Source organism: Peromyscus leucopus, chromosome 3 (assembly GCF_004664715.2).
Source record: "Peromyscus leucopus breed LL Stock chromosome 3, UCI_PerLeu_2.1, whole genome shotgun sequence".
NCBI classification, from domain to species: Eukaryota; Metazoa; Chordata; class Mammalia; order Rodentia; family Cricetidae; genus Peromyscus; species Peromyscus leucopus.
Window position 1 is genome coordinate 61,026,838 of NC_051065.1, and position 9,388 is coordinate 61,036,225.

The 9,388-nt window shown below is 45.2% G+C and overlaps 1 protein-coding gene across 2 annotated transcripts in view; it reads left to right on the top strand.

The window, feature by feature from the left end:
• Window positions 1-3,182, top strand: part of LOC114700098 (GTPase IMAP family member 7-like) — a 70,160-nt gene extending 66,978 nt beyond the window's left edge. For both annotated transcript variants that reach the window (XM_028879591.2, XM_028879590.2), the window contains exon 2: window positions 2,020-3,182. In XM_028879591.2, coding sequence (XP_028735424.1) covers window positions 2,053-2,925 — 873 coding nt within the window. In that variant the 5' untranslated portion in view covers window positions 2,020-2,052 and the 3' untranslated portion in view covers window positions 2,926-3,182. The remainder of the gene's footprint in view (window positions 1-2,019) is intronic.
• Window positions 3,183-9,388: the final 6,206 nt, after the last annotated feature.

Below are 9,388 nucleotides of genomic sequence, written 5' to 3' on the forward strand. Positions count from 1 at the left end.
GAAGAGATTGCTTAGGGCCTGGTTATGAGGGGTTTGGTGGAGTCAGAGGGTCTTGGCCTTCAGTCCCTGCACTGGATAGTGTGAGTATAGGGACCTGGGGCAGGTGTTTGGGTATGCTGGATCTGCAGTTTTCTTACCTATAAAATTAGGAAGGGAATTGATCCTCTATCCTTGAGCCTTTATGAGGACAAAATACTCCCATGAAATGTGCACATGTGTGGAAGCAGTACATAGTGAGTTGTACTTATATGCATATACAAACCATAACTCTTTACTAGAGAAAATACTACACATTTACAGAGGAGGTGAGGTGGTCATTCCCCACCTCCTGGTCCTGGGCAAATTGTTCCTGTGACATCCCATGGGATACAGCACATCCTCTGCGAACATATGAGTTACTCCACTAGTCTCCTAATTATGGCAAATGGGCTCATGCTTTGCTTTGCCTTTTATAACTATTACTCCCACGAGTGAGGGTCTGCACACTTTTCTTTATATTGTTCTCAGTGTGTCCTTGGGTACATGCTCAGATTCGATGTTGTGGTTTCCAGGGTAAATACTTCAGTGATGACCTTTCACAGACCTGTGTGGCTCAGCTTTCCCATCTGCTGTCAGAGAGTTTCTGCTTTCCCCACATCTGTGTTAGTGGAATGTGCTGCTGCACGTTCAGACTTCTGCTAAATGAATATCTGGATAAGAATATCCAGGACTTACCACTTGTCTAGGGATCTTTCATTGAATGGTAGGACTCAGGCACCAAGATCAGAGCCCCTGATGAACCTGTTTTTACTTCTCTCATTTAGCAGGCAGAGTCAGGAAAAACACCTAGGTATCTCACCATCCTCTCACTTTACCTCTCTCCACTCTTTGTATATGTATGTGTGTTTCATTTTTGAGAATTTCATATTTGAGTACTGTATTTATATAATTTCTAGTGCTCAGAATTGACTCTAAACCTTTGCACTTTCTTTATGATGTCATTATATTTGCAAATTGTTTAGGCATTTGTTCAGCGCTACTATTCATATGCTGATCCATATAACTGCAAGTAGCAGATTACTGGATAGAATGTTTTATCTGCAGTTTTCCTACAGATAGTGAAAATGTCTCTCTATTTCTTGTTCCCTCTATTTGAGGGAACAAGTCCCTAGGGAAAGTGAGGTGGGAACATCTGGGTTTTAGTAGAAAAGATTTTCCCCACTAATAACTTGCTAGCTTGGGCCCTCAAAGAATAAGAGGGAGACAAAGACAGAAGGACAAACATATGGGAAGCTTCCTCAGTCCACATGTTCTGCAGAGCTCTTATGTGAACCCTGACTGGTGGGTTACCATAGTAACGTTCTCTTCTTGAGCCCTGGTACTTTGCAGAAACTCCACTTTGTCATAATGTACCATGTTTATGAATTCCACTGGAGTCTATCTTGCTAATATTTTGTTAGGATTTGGCATTGATAATTGTATGTGAGATTTACTTGCATTTCTTCAGTCATTGTCAACTTTGGCCTATGAATTTCATTTGCCTCCTAGAAAGCACATGAAAGCCCTCTTTCCTTCTCTGGGTTCTGGGGAATAGACTAGCATTGGAATTCTCCAGTCACCCAGGGTTTAATGGAATAAAATTTTTCCGAGAAGCTTTGAGGAGCTGTGCATTTTGATAAGGAACTTAAGACATGATTTGTGATGTCTCTCATGGTTCCCTGGACTATCTCACTGCCTGTATCCACTTGGTTCAAAGCTAAAAGGGGATATTTATGGAGTTGCATCTGTGATTTAAAATCCAAACATTAGCTTTCCTGTTTTCTCTTTAGAGTGGGATGGTCACCTACAGTTCTGAGCCAGTCGCCCTCCAAGCACGTTGTGTTACTAGACCCTGAAGTGTGTCTGCTCGACCCTGAAGTGTGTCTGTTCTTGCCCCTGATTATGAGAACCTTTGCAGAATGGAAAGATAGAAAGATTGGAAGGGCCAGTGTGCTTTTCAGTTTATCTAAACTACTTTCTTCCCTTTGACATGTACTCAAGGCACCTTGGAGTTCAGAGCTTCCTGAAGAAATCATGGCTGAGCCCAGTGACAACTCTCTGAGGATTGTTCTGGTAGGAAAAACAGGAAGTGGAAAAAGTGCCACAGCAAACACTATCCTGGGGCAAAAGCTATTTGCTTCTAGAATTGCACCCCATGCTGTCACTCAGACCTGTCAGAAAGAATCCCGCAAGTGGAAGGAGAGAGACCTCCTGGTTGTTGACACCCCAGGGCTCTTTGACACCAAGGTAAAACTGGAAACCACCTGCACTGAAATCAGCCGCTGTGTCCTGTACTCCTGCCCCGGGCCTCACGCCATCATCCTGGTACTGCGGCTGGGCCGCCACACAGAGGAAGAGCAAGAAACTGTTATTCGGATCAAGGCAATTTTTGGGGAGGCAGCCATGAAGTACATGATTGTCTTGTTCACCCGCAAAGACGAGCTGGAGGACCAGCTCCTAAATGACTTCATAGCAGACTCAGATGCAAACCTAAAAAGCATCATCAGGGAGTGTGAGGGCCGCTGCCTGGCCATCAACAACAAGGCAGAGGAGGCTGAGAGGGAAGCCCAGGTGCAGGAGCTGGTGCAGCTGGTGGAGGCCATGGTGCAGAGCAATGGCGGAGTCTACTTCTCCGAAGCCATCTACAAGGACGCGGAGCAAAGGCTGAAGAGAGAAGTGGAGATCTTGAGGAACCTTTACACTGTTCAAAAGGAGAATGAAATCAGAATAGTTGAGGAAGAGTGTGCCCTCGGGAAATACAGTGCTCAGAAAAAAGAGGAAATAATACAAATAATCAGGGAAAAATATGACAAGAAGATAAGACATGAGGCAGAGAATAACATACTCAGCCAGATTGTTGAAGGAGTTAAGAAGATTCTCTTGAAAATATGGCAGGTTTTTAAGTAGTCTGTGTATTTTTTCCATTCACTCTGAGCATTTCTCTGTCCATCTCATTCCCTACCGTTCTCCCTGCTGGCCCTTTCCTACCGCCGCTGCCAACAAACTCAAGAGATAGCAGAACCAGGAATTCGCTGACCCAGCGTCAAGACTCAATGCTGCACACTCCACACTCGGCTCCCTCTGCTAGCCTGCCCTGCCTTGCCCACTCTGATGGACTGAAATGTCTCTGTAACCAGGAGCCAAAATAAACATTGCTCGCTTAAGTTGCTTCTGTGAGATGCTTGTCACACTAGAAGGAAACGCAAAATATAGCCCTTTATCAGTTTGTAATTCTGATTTTATTGACAAGGCAATCATCTATAGTGTTAGGACATTACAGAGGCCTCTGTTCTGGATTTCAGAGTCACATTCTTTTTTTTTTTTTGGTTTTTTCGAGACAGGGTTTCTCTGTGTAGCTTTGCGCCTTTTCCTGGAACTCACTTGGTAGCCCAGGCTGGCCTCGAACTCACAGAGATCCGCCTGGCTCTGCCTCCCGAGTGCTGGGATTAAAGGCGTGCGCCACCACCGCCCGGCTCAGAGTCACATTCTTAACCACTAGCACCCTCACACACCAATGTCTCCTCTAGGAATCCTCTCCATGCTTCCTTTTGTACCTCTTTGGAATCACCCACGCAGGGTTGGTTAATCCTAACTCTACAGAGCCTCTGTCACCCACAGGAAGTGATTGACTGACACACAGGGCACAGCTTTGGGCTGGGACACAAGACTAGGAAGAGAGGAGAAAGCATCTCCACACACTTGCTGTGAGGAACTGCCCAAGAGCGCATGCCTGAGGGTCGATGCTCGAATGAATACCGTATCCCACTTGACTATAACCTGTTGTGAATTCAGGATTTTGGTCTCCCAGATGGGGTGGCTCAGTTTTGTCCAGAATATTCTTTCCATATTTGCCCAGTTTCTGTGTCCTTTGTGAAGATAGATTAGGATATGAAAACATGGCCATCAGTAATGTTTAACTGGTGATCAGAAACAAGAATAGAATCACACACATTCCAAAGAAACAATCATCTCCCAAGCACCCAGCCAGCAGGAGTGGCTCAGAATCTGACTAGCAGACTCCTCCCAAACTCCACCTGATGGGTGATGCGGCTATGAATACCTGCAACCCAGTTGAGGGACCTTCTAGCCCATGCCTATATTGAGTCCAGAGTCTTGCAATAACGGAGGACAGACCACTAAAGTCTATTAAACCAGAATCAAACTTTATTCCAGAAAAATTAAAAATAAAGCACTGTGGGGGCACAAAAGCTTATCAGCTAGCTGAGACCACAGCCAATGTTGGAATTCTGAGGCTGTGGCAATCAAGGTGGGTACTGGCCTCCTTTTATAGTATCAGGCATGGGATGCACACTAGGAGTCACGTAAAAGCAACTATTAAAAGTTGACTTTGGTCCAGGCAGTTGTTGGCTATAAGGGGCAAGGGGGTTAAAGGTTAACCCCTGGCTGTTGACAGAGGAGCTGGCCGTAAAGCAGACAGCCATTGTTAGCAGTTAACCTTTAGAGCTGATGACTGTCAGTTTTCATCTCTTAAACTTATAATTTTTTTTAATTTTGATATTTCTGAACCCTTCACCTGACACCCATTTCCTTCCCTCCTAAACTTGGCTCTCTTTATACAATTGATGAGATTAAGATATTCCCAGTGCCAACTCAGGATCAGTTGTTGCCCTAAGACTGATGTCTTTGTGGTCTCTGGCTTCTTCTAGCTAATTCCTGAGTCCCCCTGATGGCCCATGAGCCTGAGAAACCATCACCAGGGCAGGTAGAGCATGATTCCAGAAGCTATCCATGAACATGTGGTTAGCAGAGGCCAATAGACGATACACAAAAAATGATCAAGTAAATAATGTTAATTATGCACTCTTTAAGCAAATAGACCACTGTTTCTCAGAACAATTGCTCTGTGATGAGCAATTTTCTTAGGAGGAGTGAGTTTCACCTTAGTATGGTAATAATGTCTCTGTCGGCTTGTCTACCTGTGTGTGTGTGTGTGTGTGTGTGTGTGTGTGTGTGTGTGTGTGTGTGTCTGTATTACACAAATATGTTACATGTCTAATATATGTAAAGTCAATTAAGGTTTTGAGGATAAACTCCTGCATACCTTTTCCACATCTGTTGACAATTGTAACAACCCTGTGGCTCCTGGGAAGCCCAACCAATTCCCATAGACGCCATTTCTTTGCATTCTCAGTGGGTCAGCCACTGTCCTAATGAAATGCACAGATGGGGTCCCCAGACACCCGATCTTCCTCCCTCCAGCTCACGGAGAAGCTTGCCCTGGAAGAACCTCTCAGAGAGGTCCTGACCATTTCTCAAGGCCTCTGAACATGCTCCTTCCTCAGCAACCTCTCCTTCAGCCTTCTCCATTTGTATCACACAATTCCATATAGATCTTACAGAATGCTTGACTTGATTTTTTTTGCATTGCTAATGAGGTCTTGCATGGCACTTGTCATCAATTGGTCTGATTACTATTGTGGTAGTGGGGGTGGACCCTAGGCCTCCAGCATCACTGGATTTGCATAATCACAGAGCTACATCCCTAGCTCTTGTTTTGTTTTGTTTTGGGCACAGGGTCTCACAAAGTTGTCCAGGCTGACCTGCAAAGACATAATCCTGATTATAGGCATACATCACCATACCAGGCAGAAGTTTCATTTTAGAATAATTGGAGTCCTTTATCTTTAACATTTGTTTTTGGTATTTTTGAAAGTTTGTGTGTAGGTGTGTGTCTGCATGTGGTTGTGTGAAGGTGAGTGAGAGGCCAGAGGCTTTGCACGCCCTTGGGCTGGAGCTCCGGACAGTTGTGGGCTGCCTGACATGGGTGCTGGGAACTGAACTCTGGTCCTCTGGAAGAGCGACAAGTGCTCGTAGCCACCGAACCATCTCTCCAGCCCCACATTCTCTTATATTAAAAGTGTCTCTAAAGCTATAAACTGCAGCGCCCAGGTCAAGGCAACACAGTCCCAAGTGTTAGAACTTTAACAATTGCTTGTGTTTCCATTTCGTGTGAAACTGAGTCCCAGTAAGTAGAGACTGGTCCCCACATCCCACACCTCCTCACTGTTTCCCAGGGCTGATGCAGCTTCTGTGTGCTGGTATCTACAATGACTTGTTATGGACATTTAACATTTAAAAAATCATTTTCAATGTTTTTGCGGCTTCAAAATATACACTAAACCTAGAAAAGAGGGCTAGTGGTTTACACTTTGAGAACCATGCTACCCAGTTTCTCAATTGCAGGGCAAGACTGGAAGAACATTCCACAGCTATAGAGTTCTGCTTGCTCCTGGGGAGGAAAAACGTGCCCCGGTTACTCTGTTCTGAGTGAGACTCTGTGGGTTTAACAGGAAACATCTCTTATGTCACTCTGGTCCAGTACTCAGGAGAGCCTGAAGTGTCTGAAGGAGGCTCTGTAAAAGAGATTAAAACACCTCAATGGGACCCGTCCAGTCTACCCTTTTGACTCATCCCAAGCCTTGAATGGGCAGACTGTCTAAGGAATCCCACATAAGGGGAGAGCTGTCAGCCCCATTCTAATTCTGCCCTGTGGGGTTACCATGCTGTTATTAAGAGAGGTGGAGGTGGAAAAACAGGAAATGGCCCAGGTGAGGAGAGCATGTGTGGTACTGCTACACACACAGTCAAAATGACAGCAGACCATTTTGTTTTCATAATTTGAGACCTTTCTGAGAAACGGAGGTCACAGACTCCCAGAGACATGTAGAGACATGAACAAACCTACGTTCTGCATAATGAAGTGGGAGCAATGTTCTGTGAGTGGAGCCAACATGTATCAAGAAAGATAGGAAGTTATAAAAGACAGGGAGAACTGAAAGTAGAGTGCTGTGTTGACCTCGTGTGCAGACGTGGGGTGAACATGACTGATTCTCCTCTGCCTTCTTCCTGCTCACACTCTCCCTAGAGACTTGGCTTACTTCATGATAGTGGGGACCAGGTAGAAGCTGGAGGCTGTGCAAGGAGATAGTACAGTGTATGATGAGGTAAGAGAGGGACTTGGAGGGACAGGGGGAAGAACTGGTCACTTGTCTCACAGTGTGACCTGCCCCCTGAGATCTTAATATTTTGTGCCAATAAGGGGGTGCTGATCCCAGTTTTAATCACTCACCAGTGTCTCCAATGCAACAAGGCTGTGAGGAACCTTGGCAGCCAAAGTTTCAGACTCCTGCTTTCTGACAGGACTCCTTACCCTAGCCTCACAGAACCTTCCCCACTCAGTATCTCTGGTCTCTAACAGGGATTGCTAGTCCTGAGAAGTAGTACTGTAGAGTTTGAACCATGTTCAACTAGTGCTCTGGAGGCTGGGTCAGTGTTGATGGGCCAGCAAGCTGGGCCATGTCACGGACGAGAGTGGCTTGCTTGCTTGAGCGTGTCTAGAAATTGAGAGTCTTAGGTGTCAGAGGAGGAAGGGACTTGACTTGATCTGCTGTAGTCCTCCCTTCAGGAAGCTAGGCTCCGAGGATTAATAACACGTTGCCTAAGAGCACAAAGTGCAGGTCACAGCTGCGCCCCTGGTCCCCGGCCATTGGTTCTACTCTTCCGGGTTCGGAGGACAGGCACAATACTGAGGTGCTTCCCAGAAAGGCCAGTGCTGAGGGGCTCCCTGAGGAAAACTGGTGTCATTTCGAGCATATAGAGCCTTTCCCATTCTGAAATGGCTCCAAGATGTTCCCTATTCCCCTGGTGTGAAGCACTTGGTTTCTTTTTCATGGTTGTGGTCTCGTTAGCAATTTTCCCTCTGCCCTCTTGATAGGACTTTCTTTAAATGTGCTTCTTTTCCAGCTTAATCAGCTTTTCAGAAATTCCACTGTTCTCTTTGCTCTTTGTTCTCACAGCAAATTGAGTTGAAGGTGGTCAACAGTGCCCATGCCACTGCCTAGATGCTGTGCAGCCTAGAGATGTCGTCCAGCAGATGAACTTTCATCAGCTTTAAATGTGGTCTGCCACAAAGTCTCAAGGCAGCGACTTAATGAATTCAGATTCTTTGCCAAGGTATAATAAAGATGTCATCTAGTCCAGTTCCCAGTAGAGAGCTTATTTACATCTGAAACTTCATGAACATAACCTTCATAGTCCATATTTCTATTAAGATTCTGGAATATTCTATTAAGATTCTGAACTCCCATCAGAACTATTCATGAAGCTCTGCTTCCATAATTTCTAGGTACCAGATTCTCCAAAATTTTCAAATTCCTCCCACACACCAGTTATCCAGCTTCACTGCACCTCAGTTATAATCACAGTAATGACCCACTTTCTGGTTCCAATTTTCCGATAGCTTCTTGTGCTTTAGAAAATACCCAAGACAATCAGTCTGGAACTCATAACACTAGTGAGGCTGGTCTCAAACTCACAACCTGATTATCTCCTCCCAAGTGCTGTCATTTCAGGCACACACCACCATGCCTAACTAGAAAAATAAACACACAATGGAGAAAGTTTCTGAGGCATACTCCGTGTTCGATTGGTCCAGGTACTTTGGACCTGTTGTACCACCATAGACTTTGGTGGAAATGTGTGGTGAAGAAGACCTCTCTATCTCATAGAAGCAAGAAAATAAAGGGAGAAACAGGAAGGGCCATAGGGCACCAACAGCCGCTTTAAAGACACGTCTTCAATGACTGGTGCTGTGAATCACGACATGGGCGTGTAGGTACACACGGCTCCATGAAAATAGACTCAGAGGCACCTTAAGAATGTATTTAGCCTTTGGCAGCTGCAGAGGGGATCCAGCCTTGAAGGACTGAAGCACTTTCCCTTCACCTAGGGCATGTTTATTTACTCTCTATTATAGTTCAGCCAGTTAATTTCTGTACCTTCAACACAACCTAAAAAGAGCTCCCAGAGACCAAATGCCAAGTGCAAATTACTTGATGTATCAGGTACCATGGTCTTCTGGGTTTCCTGAACCAAGTTTTTCATAGGCCTTTGATCCTTGGGGGACTCTGGGATCCTTGACTCTCAGACAAGATTCACATAGGTCGATAAGAGAAACAAAAGGTAAGAGAAAGGAAAGGTGTGGTTAAACAAAGGAAGGATTTGGGCTAGGTGCTATTCCCTGAAACCAGGCCAGGAGCTCAGCAGGAATGCACCATAAATGACAACTCCTTCACTGGGCTTTATCTCCTAATGGTCCCATCACCTCCTTTAAAGCCTTAGATGGGAGATAAAGCAGTCACCACGTGGGTCTTTGGAGACCATTGTCCACTCTATAGCACAGCCTAGATGTCACATATAAGCAGCAAACCTAGAAAGTTAAGATATCTTAGAAATAAACTCTCCACTTCTAATTATATAACTATAAATATTAGTCCAGGACCTGTTCTATTGGATATGACGGTGAGCCATCAGTAGTCTGCATGAGGGCAGCATCCCGGGACAGCAGTTG